The sequence below is a fragment of the Oculina patagonica genome, chromosome 1, assembly GCF_052425735.1.
Source record: "Oculina patagonica isolate OP01 chromosome 1, crgOcupat, whole genome shotgun sequence".
NCBI lineage: Eukaryota > Metazoa > Cnidaria > Anthozoa > Scleractinia > Oculinidae > Oculina > Oculina patagonica.
In genome coordinates, this window is record NC_135758.1 from 40,290,118 (window position 1) to 40,309,601 (window position 19,484).

General features: G+C 41.1%; 1 protein-coding gene across 1 annotated transcript; it reads right to left on the reverse strand.

Moving 5' to 3' along the window:
- Window positions 1–3,189: 3,189 nt before the first annotated feature.
- Window positions 3,190–19,484, reverse strand: LOC144630709 (DNA-directed RNA polymerase, mitochondrial-like). The gene is made up of 16 exons (XM_078489090.1): window positions 19,321–19,484; window positions 17,458–18,446; window positions 16,381–16,632; window positions 14,974–15,403; window positions 13,787–13,992; window positions 13,184–13,345; window positions 12,219–12,501; window positions 11,299–11,539; window positions 10,256–10,461; window positions 9,858–10,048; window positions 8,992–9,225; window positions 8,038–8,313; window positions 7,101–7,442; window positions 4,950–5,038; window positions 4,268–4,344; window positions 3,190–3,920 (listed from the first exon to the last, which is right to left on the reverse strand). Exons 1-16 carry the CDS (start codon window positions 19,460–19,462, stop codon window positions 3,871–3,873), a joined length of 4,170 nt encoding a protein of 1,389 aa, XP_078345216.1. The 5' UTR covers window positions 19,463–19,484; the 3' UTR covers window positions 3,190–3,870.

Sequence of the window (19,484 nt, forward strand, 5' to 3'; positions counted from 1 at the left end):
GCTGGTTTTCACTGTCACGCAATCAAAAAATAAATTCGAAACCATTCAACTACAGAAGCTATGAATTTCAAATGTTATAGATGATAAATAGATAAACAATTTCTCCAAGTTTCAGGTCTGTGCGGTGTACCGTTCGCGAGTTATTTTCCGAACCTTTCCACGCAAATTTATAAAGCTTAGTATGGAGCCGCCATCACTGTGTCCTGCTGAGGGACACAGTAATGGCCGCCGTGATGTCAGAGAAACCATCTGGAACTCAGTTCTGTTTACAACAGTGGCTATCCTTGCCTTAAGAGCTAGTATACTTTCACATAAACACCACTTATTATATCTGAAATGTTCAATCTGCACAAAATGGAAAGGAAAGGCCTTTTTACAAACAAAACAGCTTTGTCACGGCACTCAGCTTGATGTCACATACGACGGAGAACTCAAATATTCAAAATGCTCTGTTTTAAAAACGAATGACACTATCGATCTGGAAATTTGCAAAAATATATATTTTTAGTTTATCTTTCACCTAATGACAACAAAAATTTAGTAGGCCTAGTGAATTTTGATTTCAGAATTTTATGACGTAACATGAAAACCAAGAATTAAAGTTGGAAGGAGTCTTATATGCTTGAAGTGAAATGGAGCTTGTCCTATCCGGAAAAGTGTTAATCAGTCAAGAGCAGCCTACTTTGGCTTTCTGCTGCTGACTTATTCCCAGTCGTCTTCATACAGCGCACGGCCCGAGGTAAAAAGCGCAAGGCAGGGGAGCATCGGAAGCATCACCCTTTGCTCCTCGCTCTTTCATCTCACACCGGTCCTCGCGCAGTGTATGAGGAGGACGAGTCAGCTTCGGCTAGGACTAAAGCATCTCGCCACAGCGCACATTCCATCCCCCGTAGAGGGGTGTATGGCACTCCCATATAGAGAGGGGGGGGGATGCTCGTCGAAAATTTTAAAAATAATCCCTAGAGACCAATCTGGGCGTGGCTCGACGATTTTCTGAACCCTTAACGATACCAAAATACGGAAAAATAGAATTTATTCCCTCAGAGGGCTCAGGCGGGATGAAATCTCGTGTGGAGTTTACGGTCATATATATATATTTGTGAGCTTGGTGTGTGGCGGAAATGACGTCACACGGCCGCGCGCTGGTGGCCTAATGGTGTGAGGCGTCGAACTTGAAATCAGATCTTCGAGACTGAGGGCGGGGGTTCGAATCCCGCTAGGGTTTTTTTTTTTTTTTGTGGGTTCGAATCCTGAGCCTTTCGTTTTTATCGTTTCTCTTTTCAGATTAAAATAACACTGATTTCCACATAATACTCCCTCAACGCCTATTTAGGCTATAAACCTTTCATCGCCATCAGGGGCGCGCGCGCGGGCGGAAGGTTCGAATCTTCCTGCCGTTCGTTCTTCTTTTTTTTTTTAATGCCCTCAAATAAATGTCCAAAATGCGACTATCCAATAATTTGTCGATGATTTTGAAAATAGCCTGCGCTTCCCAACGCTTTATACCTCTTTACGAACCAGAAAGAGCCGCCATCTTCAAAGCGGAGTAGCTTAGACCCTGGAAACGAGGGTGTCGCGGCCATGCCCGTTACTAGGCAACAATAACAAATCACCGGTTAAAACTGGTTATCACCGGTTACGTGGCCTGAGGCTATAATTTATATCTTCCTGCCTACTGTGGAAAATTGAATATGTACAATTAATTAATGTTGAACTTCAAATAATCCACTCCTTATTTATAACAACCCCCCCCCCCCCCCTCCCCAACCCAGACCATCGCGAGGCCCTGCGAGTCACGTATTACTAGTATTAAAAATGTTCGGGTTCGTGTACAACACTGAACGAGACCTTGACGGCTAAAATTAATGGCGTTTGCCCCGAAAACCTTATGTGAGGCAAGAATCCGGAATTTGCACCCCTCAGCGAGACGACGAACATCCCCACCCCTTTCATATGGGAGACCCCCCGGATCCCATCACAGCGCACAAACGCACTGTGCGCGCTGTAGACTTCTTTGGCCACGTGGTCGGCGTGACAGCATTGGAACTGAAAAGCATTAGCTCTGGAGGAGAGGGTGAGTGGCACAAAGTTCTGCAGGACCCTTCTGATCAGGTGGAGCCTGAGTTTATTAAAGACTTTGTCAGTGGTAATATTAAAGCTAAACTTATTCTTTACTGGCCCGACCAGAAGAGTAGGAAGATTACCCAAGGCAGTGCCCGAGGCTAAAACCATTTTATCATTCCGCCATTTTACCATATTAGGTCAAGAGAACGAGCAAAATATGAGCCGGTAATACATTGTACAACGGGGCAAAAATACGAACGGAAAGCGGAGCAACAAAATGGCCGGACTAAACGATCCAAACTTTGATCTGTTTACGTCCTTTAGGCTTGAAATAATAATTAATCCCTTATTTGATGATTTAACAAATAATACGCGCGGACATTTTGCTCATTGCTCGTATTCCCGGGGCGTATTTTTTGGTAAATCATCAAATAAGGTGTACATATCGACAGGGAGAACTTTCAGCTCCAAATTTTTCCTGTTGTCGAGGGAACGACAATAGCCCAATATTTTATTCAGCCGAAAACAATGACATCACTACGAGGCCCGGGGAAAAACCCAACAAACTCTATAGTTGGGTCCCGGAGCCCGCAGTTGTTAGGCTGAATTTAATATATCGAAATTGGGCTATTAGGATGATCACGTTGGTAGCAGGTCAAAACGCCCCCAAAACAAAATTAACGCGCCCCCAACAAACGCTCCCTTGACAATAAGCAGAAATTTTATTTAATTCACGTCAGAAAACAACTTCCCGCAAGGAAAAAAAAATGGCTCTATATTCCTTATTCTATTGGGTGGAAGGTCACTCGCTTTAAAGGTAGGGGGGCCCTAGGGGGGGGGGGCGAGCAAACTTTCTCCCATGTTAACCCTGGCTCCATTGTCTGGACATACACCGCATGCGTAAAACCGGGAGGGCCAATGCTTGGCTCGGTTGACAGGAACAACATTTCTCATATAAACGCTCGTTAAAAGATTTCGCAGGAGAGAGGGTAACCCTCGTACCAGGGACAACTTTTCTTTATATAAACAGGCCTTTAGGAGCTGTTTGAGAATTCTAAAGGTAGGTTAATATTAATGAAATATAAGTTTTTAATTTGGGAGACGTAGATCATTGATCCGCACAAGTAACAAGGGCAAGACGTTTTATTACTTTGTCAGTGCTAGTTTGTTACAATGTTCATTCTGCGTTTGAAAAATTTTCAAACGGTGAAAATTACGGGGAGCCTGCAAACGACCGCAGACCGAATGAAAGTACAGTTCCGAGCCGTTCTTTTCAAGTCTCATCACGCAACACGGAGTATTGCGTGACAAAACAAATAACCAGTTGCAGAGGAGGCTTTGCAACAGTCAACCCACGACTGAGATTCTAAAACGGTGACATTTCGCGATACGAATATTTTTGCCATTTTGCACAATATTTCGAAACGACGTCACTTCATTTCCGCAATTTTGTCGTGATAGCGCAGCTTTTAAAAAATATATCTTTTTGAGAATGAACTTTGGGCACTAAGAACATGTGACGGTTTCCGTTTTCTGAAATAGCACCTCCAAGCGCCTTCAAAGGTTCTTTGCCATCAAATTATTCCAGCTTAAAATAATGTTCCGTTGGTTTCAAAGGTTGAACCGTTGAAATGTGAATCATCATCTTGAAATGAAGCCCCTTTCTCTAGTTGCGTGACGATCGTGCACGTGGCGTGACGTAAATTTGCGATGTTGCTTACAAAGAACACAATTATCCACGTTTCGTGACACGAGTTAACTCCCTGGGATCACTGGATCAAGACAGTTATTTCTCTCTCTCGGTGTTCAACAGAAAAAGTAGGTGGAGTTCAGAACGTCTTTGATGTCAAAATCACCTGAACGAAAAAGAAAAATATGATTGTAAAAATAACATCTCCGTCTGCAGGGTAGGGTAAACCAAGGACGCAACTTCTCATTCCTATCCTAGTACTGTAAAATGTGACGCGTGACAAGTTCGGCAAATAAAGAAAACAAAAGAAAAAAACATATAAGAACAATCCCGTTTTTTTTTTCACGCGTGGAAAGAGAAGCCGTGCGGGAGGCATTGAAGAGTAAACGCTGTGTTCGTTGCTTCCGGTAAATCGTCCTGTCATGTTTGGTATAAAGCCCAGTGAATCGCTATAATGTACCAGTGTTTGTTCTATCGTAATTACATTGTACATTAAAGTTAAAGAAACCTTACCGAGTTCAGGTCTTCCTTCAAATGAGACGTACGTTCTTTCCTCCCCAGTCTCCTTGAGTTTCAAAGGACGACTAAGCCTGTCACGACAGAATTCAGAAGTTAATTGTTTTCTTAAAATTTTTCAAAGAGGATAAGAAACAAGTACTGATGCTTCGAAGTCGGGGGAACAGTTGCCGTTTTCGGAAACGCTTAGGAGTTCCCCTGAGAAGGTCCGATTTTTATTGTCCAATCAAATTACGGCACGAGCACTTCGAAAATTACGTCAGTTTGTTGCCATGTTACCTTACAACAATTCTGCCAACCCTCGGGGCTCAGTCAATATTCGGATAACTGTGCTGAGCCATAGCTCGCACAGCTTCGCTCTGCTAATCGCTCTGCCATTGTTGTAATTCCCTTGCCGCGCATAATTAGGTCGTTACTTAGGAAACCGCTTAGTTTAGCGTGTTTGTCTTTTCTCTTTCGCTCTCGGTTAATAAAGTGTTCTTCGTGTACAGAGTTTCGTCTCAACTAACTGGCGCTGTGCGTTCGCGACAGCATGGCGTAAGCGGGAATCTGTGAGGTTGCTTAGCAACTCAGCTGACTGAAACCAAGGGCTCGATCAAATTGTCGGCCTCAGCTTGTTCTTGTTTCCAACGACGAATCATGCAAGTAACTGTGGATTAACGTATTTTAAGCAACTTACTTTAAACCTGAGTAATTATTCTCAAAATGCTTCTGCAGCTCTTCCAGTATTGGTTCGCTGTGGAGCGCGACAAACTGCTCACGGCAAATCTGTGTAATAGAAAACAAACAGCAAGGGGTTGTTTGCAACAATTATACAAATACACAAGTTCGGACAACAAGCCTCAAGACACACTCATTTGTCGTCAGAAATCTACTTCAAATGGCGTGACATAAACTGGTAATACCTCACAGTTGCGATCGATAAGGAGATTACTTTTGTGTTTGTGAAGGGTCTTTGCTGAAATTACACATTATTACATTCATAAATTAACGTCTTCGTCTGCTATAAAACGAAACGGCTATGAACGTTCGCTGCAGTCCAAGAGCGGATCGGTGAGCCAAGTAGCTACTCAGGGGCCAGGCTGACCCCGGTTTCTAAAATGAAACGGCTATGAGCACTGCTACTCCTCCCCGGATGGGATGCTAGTCTGTTACAAGTAACAACCCGGCATTTCAGTGCTCTCCTTGTTTAAGTATGTGCAGCGCCAATGAGTACCGTTTTCGAGCCATGTTGGTCTGTAATCTGGTATGGTTTGCGTACTCAGGTCAGCAATAAAGTATAGTTCTAGGAAGGCTATTTTTATCACTGCTATTTTTTATCTCAAGAAAAGTTTGATTTATCTACGTCAGGAATTTCAAACCCTGTTTTCGCAAACCAAGGCACTTCCTGGGTTGGGTCTGGTCTGATATAGGGTCTCGATTTTTTAGACAGACCTGAAATAGGGGAGGGGAAATCGGATACTTTGCTCTGAAATAGGGTAAGGGTTTCAACATAGACTTTATGCAAAATTGGTTGTCATTCATTTCTTTTGTTTTGGTCAAGTTTCTGAAAATGCTAATGGTGACACTTGAAAATATATGGAATAATATGCTAAACGGAGAAGTTTCAGTGTTTTTGGTTAAAAGGCTGCAGATTTGTGACTCGGATTTGTATGGAAAAAGCCACTCTGGCCTGCCTAGCCTCGTTTTCATGTTTTTGACCATATAAATGTCCCTGTAACTTCCCATTAGATAAAACTAAAGTCTTGAAACTCCATTCATTGATTTCCTTTGACTTGATCTTTAAGTTTAAGTGATTTAATTTTGTTGACAAATGATTCTTCTGGGAGCCGAAAATTCATGGCAGCCATATTTGCATTGGGTCTATACATACTGGACGGAGAGAAGCACTGCGCGAGTACAGTCAACTCTCTCTAAGATGGACACCTTCGGAACCGGCCGCAACTAGACTGCAAAACAGTCGTTTTTTCTCTAAAGTCGTTAGAAAAGCGCTCATCGAAGGCGCAAAGCGCCGAACGTTGACCTCTCTCCAGTCTCACTCACAGTTTTGTCTCTCTCTCCAGTCTCACTCACAGTTTTGTCATTGACTCCAGACCTCTCGCTCTCGTTTGAAGACCGAGCGCGTTCCCCGGGCGCGTTCGCAAAAGATGCGACTGTTTTGCAGTCTAGGCCGCAACTGTCCGTCTTAGAGAGGTGTCCGCTCTGTAGAGAGTCGAGGTAACATGACACCAGTAATTCTGAGGTAATAAAGCTAAACCTTTGCACAATGCAACAAGTCTTTGCTAACTGCAACAAGGACTAAAATAATAAAAGGACCGTATTTGCTTTTTTAAAGGAAAAATTGAGAGCTTCTACAAACTTTAACACTGTAAGTAGAGAACGACCTCTTTAGTGTCCATATACGTAAGCAAAGAAGTAGTCCGTTAAAGCGTCATTGTTTTTGGGTAGTAAGCTTGGTATACACGTATCCTTAGGGCACTGACTAACTTTGCGAAGTTTGGAAGTATTTCACTAATAAACCATGATAAAAAAACACTTCTCAAGTGTCCGTTAATGATTTCAAAGTGTCCGTTGTCCGTCTTAAAGAGGTGTCCGTCTTACAGGGACTTAAGTTACAGTAAAATGACTGAAAAACGGCAGGGACCACCACCATGTGTCCGTCTTATAGAGGTGTCCGTCTTATAGAGGTGTCCGTTAAGAGAGAGTTGACTGTAGAGTCTTGTCCAAGAACACGACACAAAGCCAGACCCCGGTCAGCCTCTGTGCTCCCTTAACTGATCTACTCATTTCGTTGGGTCACTTATAAATACAGTAATCTCGTTAAACTTACTCGGTTCATCACACCCACATTAGCTGCATGCGTCCAGAAGCTATCGTGCACTGAAGCAAACGTCGACCCAGATCGCTGACAGTACAACGCGGTTAACATCATGTGCGTGGAGTCCAGGGAATGAACGAAGTTTGGCGGGAAAGCTCCGCGCTGTTTCCTCGTGTCAGGTGGAATATCTGGTAGTCCTGTGGCCTTTAACAACAGCCACTGAAGATTAGTTTTTATGGAGTGTCTTACGGGTTTCTTGCAGTAGGGCTGACTGACATACAGGCCAAGAGGAGTGTACCAGTCGACATAGTGACCAGACAAAGCGATTTGAGTAGCCGATGAAGCGAACCAGTTCTGCAAAAGAAAATGGGAAAACACTTGTTTAGACCTATACATTAAAAGTTGTGGCAGGCGCGATGGCCTAATGGTTAGGGCGCTGGATTTTGAATCGAGCGGTATGGCTTCGAGCTCTGTCCAAAGTCACTGTGTTGTGTTCTTGGGCAAGACACTTTATTCTCATAGTGCCTCTCTCCACCCAGGTGTATAAATAGGTACCGGCGACATAATGTTGGGGGTTAACCCTGCGATGGACTAGCATCCCATCCAGGGGGGAGTAGAAATACTCCTAGTCGCTTCAAGCTACTGAAACCGGGATAGGCTCCGACCTGATGGACCACTAGGCTCGAACGCAGACTTTACCTTTACTTTACCTTTTCATTAGTAGTTAATTCTCTCTACCGATTTCTCGAAAAAATTGGCACTACAAAAGCAGTACTTATTTTACAGTGATTTCTTCGAGGGTGAAGCGAAAAAAAAAGTGAGCAGAAAACATGGCCTTGCGCGGCCATGTTTTTGCCGGTTTCACTTCTTGCTAGACGAGCTACAGGAAAAGAGGAAATGGCCATGGTCTAGTGAACCGATCAAGACAGTATTAATTTATACCACTCACCTGAATGCCTCTTGCAGCTGTGAACATCTCGCCAATGCTGGCGAAAACCTTGTTCACCAGATAATAAGAGCCTTTGAAAAGAATAGTTCCCTCTAAATCCAAGTCTTTTAACTGTCGCTCAATCTGCAGCCGGCCGCCAATAAACGTGACACCGTACACGATGGTCATCACTGTCTGTTTCACTACTTTACGGGTGACTTTTCCTTCAAGTTCCTTGGCGACTTCGTGACCGGCTGCTGCGTCACGCACTCGCGCTGCCTCCACAAGTTTGGCTACCTACAGGAGTGATGAAAGTCAAATGTAAGTATACACAGTGCCAAACAAACCAAATCAAAGCTCTATTTAATAAAAAAAAAATCAATGTTTAGTCATCATTCGGGTGATTAAGAAATCAGTTTTCTGTGAGACATCACAGACGATTTAAATAAGAGAAACTTCGTGCATACCGCATTTCCAGTCAAACCTCGAGATAAATTAAATGGTAGCCATAATTTTTAATTTTGTGGATGAAACCCCAGTAGATATCCGTGAAACCCTAGCATGTGACCATTTAAATGAAAGCTACTGAGCCTTACTTTCATGTGATGCTATGTGACACTTAACAAGTGGTTGGGTTTAAGTCTATAAGTAAAACCCTAGTGTGTGACCATTCAAATAAAATCTATTGAACAGTACTTTCATGTGGTACTGCTTATTGTGCTGTACAAGGTGGCTCTATATTTCAATTCTGTGGATGAACATCTCTAATAGTGCGTCCATTCAAATGAAAGCACTAGGGCAGTCGTACTTCTTTTTAGCGCTCTTCGTTTGTTTGAGTATATTTTCCAAATTCTTTTCAGTCAATTTTGGACTTCTGCGATGTCAGAAGTAAAAGAGCTACTAAAGCCCGGGGAATTTGGAACTTTGCCTTGGAAAATCTTAATAGTGGCAGCGAAAACTTTCAAATTGTTGTACCTCCTCATACACGTCTTGAGGTCTATCAGCAGGCATAAGATTCACTTGTTTGGCACCATAACTGTCATGGCCCAGGGCGGCGTAGTGCTGAAGGCCATTGCAAGAGCCATCCTGGTGCACTGGCTGATGGGAAACAAACTGCGTGGGGTCTGGGGAGCGTATAGCGTCTGCGATCTCCATGCTAGTGGCCAGCGTCTGCCACGGGTCATCAGAAGTCTTCCACCAGCCTCGACCCTGGAACAAAACATGCAATCGATAATCTTCAATGGCGTTTACATGAAGCAGTTTGGTTGGAAATCATAAAATTGATAATTTCTTGTCGCGACGTCCGGAAACGTGGGAAATTCTGTAGATTTGCACTTTGGTTCTAATCCTCTTTGAAGACAACTGAGCGGTTTTTGATAAAAACGCTCTACATGGTAAACGCTATAGCTTTCAGTTGGTTGGCTGACTTTGGAGAAACACCTTACCAAAGGCAACTCCAACCTGGTTTTTCCACAATAAGTAAATTAAAATGGTTGTCCAGTATTTGCCCTATTATAAGAACATATTTACCAAAAGTTAAAATGAGCGGAGAATCGCTAGATGACACATTTTTAAAGTGATAAGTAGTAATAACATCTGACCAATAAAAACCCTCCAAATACCGTGCAGAGAAGCAATCAGAGCTCGCAGCAAAACTGTACGCATGCTAGATAACAACTTTGTACGAGGCGCGCGTGGCGCTTCCTCGTGCAAAGTGATATGCGCGCTCGCTCACTCAACTGACCCTGAGAAAATTGAAAACTTCTTGTAGTCTTGTTTAAACAAGGTTATGTGAATATTTGCAACCAACCACACAGACAGAAGCACTGTAAATTACTCACCGTTAATGGGTTATCGGCCGAGTCAAGTACATCATCCATGATCTCATCAGCGTAATCTAAACGTTCTTGCAACGAAGATTTCTTCTTCGCGCCATGCAATGTCACTAAATGAATCTTCAGCCAATCCAGGCCTATCTCTCCCAGGGGAACACCTTTGGCAAACTGGAGCATTCCTCTACTAAGATCGTCACCTAAAAATAGAGAATGTGATAACTTAAGAATAGACTTAATAATAACATGTACAAACAACATGTATAGAAGAAAGCATTTGCACTACGTCTGCTACTGGAGACGATAAGGAAGACAGAATAGAATTACCTAACAACAACAAAACATTTTTCTTTCTTATGCTAACTACTTTTTAAAAAATACATAGTATACAAAGACCCAGTCCTCACCAACATGTGCGCAATGAGGAGGAATGGGATAGACTCTTCCACGGAAGTCCAAGTTGATTGGCAGCCAGAACACGTGATCACGAAAATGATTGGCAACAGACAGTTTGTACAGGGCTGACATTCTGAGTGAGTACTGTTCACGAGCAAGCTTCTTGGCTAGTCTTCTCTCGCGGATTACTTTATTTTTCTCCTCTGCATTGGCTGACCTTGGAAATTAATAAAAACATATCGAAACGATTAATAACAAAACTGCATTCTACCTGGTGAAAGTTTCAACCTATTTAAGATGGCTTAACCCTTTTTGCTCCCAACACTAACAGAAGTACTGCTAAGTAGCTTTCACTTGAATTACCGCGTTAGTTGATTCTATTAGGGAAAGGGTAAATGTTGGCTTGACGATGAAAAACAAAGCTACAAAGCTAGTATCGGAGGCAAAATAATCAAAGCACACCAGAACATAGCCATAACATTTAACGGTAATTAGTTAATCGCGAAACAAGTGCCCCTCCAAAGTAACGACCTCGAACGTAACTTGATATTTTGGAAAATGACAGTGGCAACTTCAACTCTTACTTCTGCAAAACTAGTCACGTTTGCCGATGATCAGATGGATTGAGTATTTTGTATTTTTATTTTGGCAATGACATAACATAATAGATCCGCGCATAAATTATATGGTACTCTTAAGTAACGTTCTAATTCGCTACGCTCAAACGAACGTAAATTATTTTTTTTTTTAATACTGCAAAAAATACACACCAAGGGAATTATGGTTGGATGCCCAGGCAAACCCACCTACCGAGAAAGTAGTGACAGGAAAAAGTTGCTAAGTCCAAAACTTGGGAGGATTGTTTCGTGCGATATTTGGCATGTTGTAGCCTTTTTCTCTTGGTTTTCCTGGGAAACATGTCAGCCAGACAAAGAACTATAAAACACAGGATGTTACCTTGATGAGAATACCAAATTCGCATTCGCAGTCATGACAAAAATGTATAACAACAAGTCAGGGAAATTCAACTTTTAAGTAAAGGACTGCAGCTCACGTCAATGATATTGAATCCACTTCTGGCTGCACTACAGGGCCTGGTACAGCTAAATCTTCATTGCCGCCATTGTTGAACATGTGAATGGCAATATCTAAGATTCTTTTGTTAGTCCTCCACGCACACCCTCCAAGGAAGTTCAGTGAGTCAAATATGGCGACCAAGTCCTCCTTGTTTGTCTTTTCTTCAAGTAGTTTGTCATACTGACCGTCTTCATCACCAGCACTGCGAATGAGCTCAACTGCATTACAAATAACAAAAAAAAAACTCGATATTGTTCCTGTTATTTAAGGATGTACTAACAGCTGCAATAATCATGTTTTACGCTGATTTACTAGCATTCTAGCTAAACCTTCCTCCTACCCTACATTTTGAGGCTCCTTCTAAACTTTAGAAAATAAACATGCAGTGCACAGGATGCCGGTTATTGAAGCCTCTGGGGTTAAACTGTACTAGGCTTAGTTTATTCTTGAAAATGAAATTTCCAACTGACTATAATCACTTGTTTCCCAGTCCTATCGATGTCCAATGTCACAGCCAGACTTTGAAATAATTTTCAAGCAAAAGATGATGACGATGAGAGTGATGAGAGGTCATGTGGCATACTGCGTGTTGTACGTCATACTTTTAAAACTCATTATGAATACTGTACAGGTATAGTTATGCAGCACAGAAAAATAATGTTTGTATTAGCAGGATATTCACGGCCAGTGGGTTAACTTAATGCAAGAGTAAATGCACTGGCATTTTAGGGAATGGATAAAACACATGCACTGTCATTTGTATCGATAAGGGGAAACAGAGCTGCACTGTACAACCCTGTAGTCTATAAGAATCTAGGATTGTAAACAGAGCTGGAGTAACGCTTAAAATGCAGGGGAAAAAAGTAGATAAACAAGATTAGCAAGCAACTTTCAAACCTGGTAATATAAGGTAGGCTCCATCCTTGGTAGCTCGCCAAGGTCGAGGTGGTACCAGCATTGGTACTGAGGTGGTTTCCATGGAAATCTCTCCTTGCTTGGCCAGGTATCCTTTGAATAATTTACAAACAATTGGGTGTGGTTTCAGCACCCCATACCTCTTGTCCAGTTTGAATTCATAAGTGTGGTAGAAAGCTGGAAGCATCTTCTCAGGCCCATTATTGAAAAGATTCACATTGATTTGAGCTGACTTGAGGAAACATTCTATCAGTGAACAACCAAACTGAAAAGAAACAAATTATGGTGTTGTAAAAGGGGCTACTGCAGGCCAGGCTATCAATTATTTCACATACAAACTGGTCTGATATAGTTAAACCTAGTCAAGCTCTCCACTCAAGAATAAAATCTGAGGACGATTTTGTTCTTTATTTCATTTTTTTACTTTTGAGATGAGGAGCTCAAAATGAGGCAATCCAAAACTTGAATGTTGACTGAATTGATGATGTCAAGCTTTACCCATCACTGATGCACATAAAAATTTGGCGTTTCAACCTTGCATGTAATTTACAAAAATCATTTTTTGTCTTGTCTCTTCGCCTCTTGTAATTTTTTTTATCCTCCCAGGAGAACGCCTTTCCTCTGTTTTGGTATTTTGAGAGGCTAAATAAAAACGAGAATAACTATTGACCACAAATTAACCCATAACTTGTTTAATTATCCACAAATCGTTGTGCATGTATGCCTATTGCATGAAGGCAAAATAGTGTAGATGTTTAAAACTAGACGATTGTAGAAGTGTGGGGTTTTTTTGGCAGAGTTTTTGACCTGTGATCCTGCAACTGTTTGTGATCTCCTACAGTCAGCTTCAATTATGTGTAAACCAGACGTGAATGAGATTGGCTGCACAATCAAATTAAACTAATTATGAACGTTGGGTGCCTTAACGTACATGTACATGAACATACCACAACTTTTGTCGCCCAAGGCCAGTTTGGAACATCTTGCTGCAATGACCCTCCAAGTGGAAGCATATCGTCCAGCTCATTCCAGAACTCACGTGCCATCTTTGTTGCCATAACTTTTTCATCCATTAAATATGAAAAGTAGTCAAGGTATATGGCCTTCATCTGGAATGAAATGAGCAATGACTTAGCAAAAGGTTATATACTTTAATGTGATCGTCCAGGTGAGAGTAGTTCTTAGAAGAACTGTTGTTGGTGACTGACGTTTCGACAACCTGAGCGGAAGTCATCATCAGAGTCAAGTGAAAAGTTGTTGTCAGTCGATGGTGTTATAAGTCTGGTCAGTTAAAGTTGAATAGTCAGTTTAGCCATGATGTTATTATTGGCTGTAAGACTTGTGCAAAGTTTGTCAACAGTAATTGGTCATAAGTGGACTTTTTTCATAATGGTTGGAGCCACTTTTACTAGTAACACTACATTTTTACATTAATCTCCCATACATGTATAATTGGACACCTCTCCTATGTGGACACTTTTTACGGTCCCAAGGGTGTCCACCAAAGGAAGCTTTACTATACTATCAAGTTGTATTGCATGTCAATGTACCTTATCCAACATTCCAGACTGCACTCTGTGTTTCACAATGTATTTCAGGTTGAGTACAGAACCCAGTTCTCCACTAATGCCATACAAAGGCACTCCTTCAATACGTCCTTTGACATAAAACACGATTGTGTCCAGCATTATGTCAGCAAGCTCATCAGGTTTAAAGATTTGGAAGAAAGAAGCAAATCTAGGATACAAAGGTTGTCCTGGACAAAAGATACGAATGAACATTGTGAACAATGGCTGTATACTGAACACATTACTTAATTATGATCAGTAAGGTTAGATTTTTCATCCACATTATTTACTAATATGTACTGTCCAGTGGTAGTTGCAAACATGACTCAACATTCAACAAACTTTCAATAAATTGTCATGTGGAATGTTTTCGATTAGTCATTAGGCAAGTCATTCAGAGTTAAAAAAAATTGGAAAGCTTGCTAGTGAGTCATACATTACAAGTTCAATAATGACCAAAACATGGTGTGGCGAACTAATGACTGTATCAGGGCCGTCATTTAGGACCGTAACCCATAACACCTGTTATGGCTGAGTTCACTATGTTATGGGTGGCAGAGGGACGGGGCGTTTTGGAATGTGGGAGCGCTAAGACTGTTTTAAAAATACTCGGCAGGTTTACATATTTAGAGCAACTTTTTTCAATTCTACCAACTTTTTTTTCTGATCAGTTTCTAGACGGAAGATTTCCAAAGATTCCCTGATTGTTGTTTTAAGTCCATAGGATAATGAAACTTCAATAAAGCGATTTGCTTTTTTTTTTATATGAATGTTTCCGATCATTCTACGAAGTTTTACGAAGATAAACCAAGTTTCCCAAAGACTTCCAAGGAAGTTTCAAAGATGTTTGAACTCACTCACGAGACGGAATATCTTGACAAACCAATTTTACGCCACGCTTGAGATATTTTTGGTACCAAAATGTGGGGGGGGGGGGGGGCTGAGCCACCCAAATGTTCGTTTGGTGGGGTTCCCCCCCTGCTCTGCCACCTATGATGGGTGGAGTTGTTGATTAGCGTTGTTGTTACACTTGCATACAGAGTGAAATGCTATGGGTGATAACTTCAATGTAACAGCTGCTTAAAAACTTAACAACAGCCCTTCTATATTACAGAATGAGGTATGCAGAATGAGAATTCACAGAGTACAAGCAGCTGAATTTATCTAACCTTGTGAATTCTTGGTTTTGAACATGTCCTTCTCAAAGCTCTCAATCAGAGCTTCCTTCCACTTGCTGCGACACTCTAAAAACATTTCCTTTAGTTTCTCATTTTCCTTGTTCTCTTCTTTGTCATCTTCAATAGACATGATGGGTGTAAATCCTGATAGTTCCCGTGAAATTTGCTCTTCAAAAAGTTCCTGTAGCCTCGATTCCTCAAGTTCGTTTTCAAGTTTTCCGGGAACACTTTTTAGTTTAATGTCCAAGTTGTCTCTGTCAGTATACCATGATTTTAACAGGGATGGGTAGCTAATTTCACTTTGTGATTCCGTTACAGTTGGTCGGAAATGAGGATTTACAAGTTTTAGTGCACTGACAACTCCCTTGGCTTGAGTTTCTGTCAGATGGCATTTGTGAAATATATGGTTGACATCAAATTGCTGTAGAAATAAAAAAACAATAAGTTGACTCAGGTTCTAATAAACAATTTATAACTTTAAGTGTATACGAAAAGTGATTTGTTGACCTAAGATAGAATGGAAAGGAATAAATGGGAGATGCAGAGGCCTAACAATTTTTCCCGGGGGAGGGGGGGATGGAAAAGGGATACAGCACTTGTTATTTTGTATCAAGGGGTGTAAATTAAGGATTTTGGTTTTACTTACACACACTGTAGGCGTTCAGGACAGAATTCCATTTTTTTATGTCATCAAGGTCTCATTTAGGGTTGGGAGATCATGAAGAACTACTGGTAAGAAGAAAAAACCACTGTCATGCTGTCTTGGTGGTCTTAACCCATCAAGCATGAAAAATGGTCTCTTTTAGGGGTCAAAAGAAGTTTGAGACATGCCCAGATTGGCCCTTTAGGTGGCTGACTCAAATTTTTTGACGAGCATCTCTGCCTCTTTCTTACGAGAGTTTTTTTTTTTGGAAACACTACTCTCCACCCAGAAGTTAAATGGGTGTCTGGTAAACTGTTGGCATACATGTATGTAAGTGCAAACTGACATTGTAAACTGATCAAGCATCCCACTCAGAGGGGCAGTAGCCAATATCCCTGGTCACTTCATCCCTCAGGAACCAGGATAGACTGCAAAGGTGTGGGCCACACTTCAGGGCTGTGCCCTACAGGGTGCCTCAGCCGACTAGCACTTTTGTCTTTGGGCGACCAGATAATCTTATTTCTTGATCATATAAGCTTTATGCTGGGCACGCTGGATCTCATAGTTTGGAACCTTTGAGCTCCTTGTAATTTTTCTTAGAGCACAGCCTTGCACTTGGGAGGGCAAGAAAAGTTGACTGTATGAGAATTCCTAGCTAGTGATCCAGCTTTTTTGTTACCGGATACATGACGATCTTTTAAAGGAGATCTGCTTTAGATTATTTTTTAAGCTACTAAAATTAACATTTAACTGACCTTTTCTTTCATTTCATCGATAATATTCCTTACACCATCAACATTCTTGTACTTTCCATAGCCATGCAGTAACGCCGCGTATGTTCCCATGTCTGGTTCAAGTCCTTCATTCTTCAGCAAATTGAATAACAACTTAATGCTCATCAAGTTTCCTTTCTGTGCCCAGCCATGAAGCAGCTTGTTAAATACATGAACTTCAAACTGTTTGTCCTTTCTTAGATATCTGTTAAACAGCCTTTCAGCCTCATTGGGCTAGGAAATGAAATGACATGACACAACACCAGTTAGCAACATAATAATGCAGCCCTGATAATATAAGGGCGTTATCGCATTTTATTAATAACCTGCGCGTTTTATTGGTTTTATTATGATTATTAAAATACACACTTCTACCATGCACCACGGGTGTGTGGCATGGCCTGGTGATTGGAGAAGGTAACAAACAGAGTTTAAGGTAAAGCTAAGTGTTTTAAGCTAAATGCTTGTGGGGCCATGTATTAACAAAGTCAAAATAGCAGGAAAAGGTTGTCCAGTTGGAGGAGTTGAATACAGGACCACCAAACACAATCCATTGCAGCAGAAGGTAAGGATTTGTTTTCAGGACCTCCAGATTACTACAAGTAGTTTTTTCAGTGCTCTAATTACCACTACGCCCTGTTGTGTCTGGTTAAAGTACTGGTTTGTGTGTTGGGGGGGGATGAGTGCTTTCAATAAGCAAGGATGGCCGAAACGGAAAGCGTCGGCTACTTCGCTTAAAGAAGTCAGGCTACTTTTTTCCCCTAAATTGAAGTAATTACTGTAAAGATTCTTGCAAAAAGTCATTTACTCTATTCAAACCTGCTGCCTAATTCAAAGGGGGGGGGGGATTTTATCGAAATCCCTGCTGGTCATGTAAATTTTGGAGGTCCCAGCTACCTCACTAGCCCTACAGTGTATGCCATATCTGATTTTGATATTTGATATTGAAGTTGTACTATTCAAGAATTCACCTAGGACTTACATTTACATAATAAAATAATACTTTTTAATTTTGTACAATCCATGTGACAGCTGAAAAGTTTAATAGTCATAACTTACTTTTCCAAGGTATAGATATGCATCTATTTCAGCTAAAGTCTCTTCTTTAAACAATCTTCCTCCTGGAGTTCCCTCTCTAAATGTCCTAGGTCCTGAAACCTCAGAGTGTTCTTCAAAGTGTTGTTCAGGTTCACTCTCGCTGTGAGATTCTACTTTTGATTGGAAACCAGGAGTTACAGCACTCCCCACATCCATGATGGCCAAATCACTAACACCAATGTCCTTTGATTTACTTCCTTCATGTAAATCTTCCTCTGCTGCTATCAAAACAGCCTCAGGACTATAATCTAATGAGTGTGTCTCATCATTACTAAAAGATTCAATTGCTGGCAGTGTTTCTGTGGCCTTAGAAAATTTGCTGTCTAAATCTTTTTGTCTGCTAAGATCTTTTGATATATTTCCACTCTTTGATTCAATCTTTGCTTTAGTCACACCTTTTCCTTTGTTTTGCTTTTGCTGACTTGTAAATGACAGGCTGTCTACTTGTATTCTAGCATCAGTTGTGGTGTACTTGGCAGCTGAACTCTGCTTCTTTTCAGCATTATCTACGTTATTTTCAACCTTATTTGAGTTTGTGCTCTTTACTGCTTCAACAGTCTTAGTGCTCTTTTTACTCTTTTTCTTCTTGCTAGTTTCTGTTGTTTTGGCTTTCTTTTGCTGAACTGATTTAGACTGACTGCTAGCAGCTGAATCTGGTTTCTTTGTTGCACTGTTGACATCTACGACATTTCTTTTAACTTCATTTGATTTTGTGTCCTTTACTTCCTCTGCACTCTTGGCACTCTTTTTGTTCTTTTTCTTTTTGGTAGTTTCTGTTGTTTTACTTTGCTTCTTGTGACCTGGTGACAACTGACCTTTGTCAACTGAAGACACATCTTTCACAATTGAGCTGGCAACTTTTTGTTGAAGAGGAAAAGCTTGAGTAGTAAACAAGAAACTGGTCGATGGGAGATTGCTCAATCTTGGCCCTAAAAAGTTGTTATATTTAGCTGTTGAAAAAGTATACAAGACAAAATTAAGATGGTCACAAAATGGAAAGAGCAAGGCCTGGAAGGGAGGCACTCTCCCATATGAAAGAGACGGGGATACTCATTGTCCCACTTAGGCGTGTAGATTTGGGATTTTCGGTCTCACATTGAATGTTCCGGGCAAATTAAAGTATTTTAAACCGGCAAGGTCTCTTTTTAGGCAGTACTATTTTTAGTATTTTGGTATCTTTTAGGGTCAAAAAATGACTTGAGCCATGCCCAGATAATTCTCCTTTAGGCGATTAATTCAGAATTTCCAACAAGCATATGGTAGTCCCCCCTTTCCCCGGGTGGTTGGGATGCAAAGCAGAAAAGTAGCAAACTGTACTTCAAGCACAATAATGGCACAAGTTGCCTCTTGGTGATCTCGTTTTTAAAATGGTGACTATAATTTTAGATGGGGGGGGAGGGGGGGGGAGGTAAGGGGTAAGGGGGCTCTTTGTACTACTTTATAGGATGTTCCATTTCAGATTTTTAGTTGCTATGTTGCAGTTCAGTGTTGCCCATGGTAACATTTGTTTCTGCACTAGTACAATAAATTATGATATTTTTTGAAACAGATTACGTAAGATGTACAGTAAGCACGTGTGTCGTACATGTGCTGCAGTCGAGTTTCAACTCTTTCCTGAGCATTTTGCTCACAGTTGAATCACTTGCTTTTTAGATCGCTAGCAATCGGTTTAACCATTGCGAACGTTAACAAATGCCTTCTATATTTATACTGAGTCGAGTGAAGCAGGTTAATGCTCTTACTACGAACACATAATTCCATAAACACGTAAAAATATCGCGAAAAAAAAAGCTACATATTTTTTGTCCGTGCACTTTATCTTACCTAAACACACAGATCCGTTCTGTGCGTAACGGTGTAATGCAAAAGAACTGTAGTAACTTCTTCCTGTCAATAAACGTTCCAAAGAATAAGTTGCACCTTCAAAAACTACCTGATGTCGACGACAAATCTGCAAAAACGCCATGTTTCATCCGCCATTTCTATTT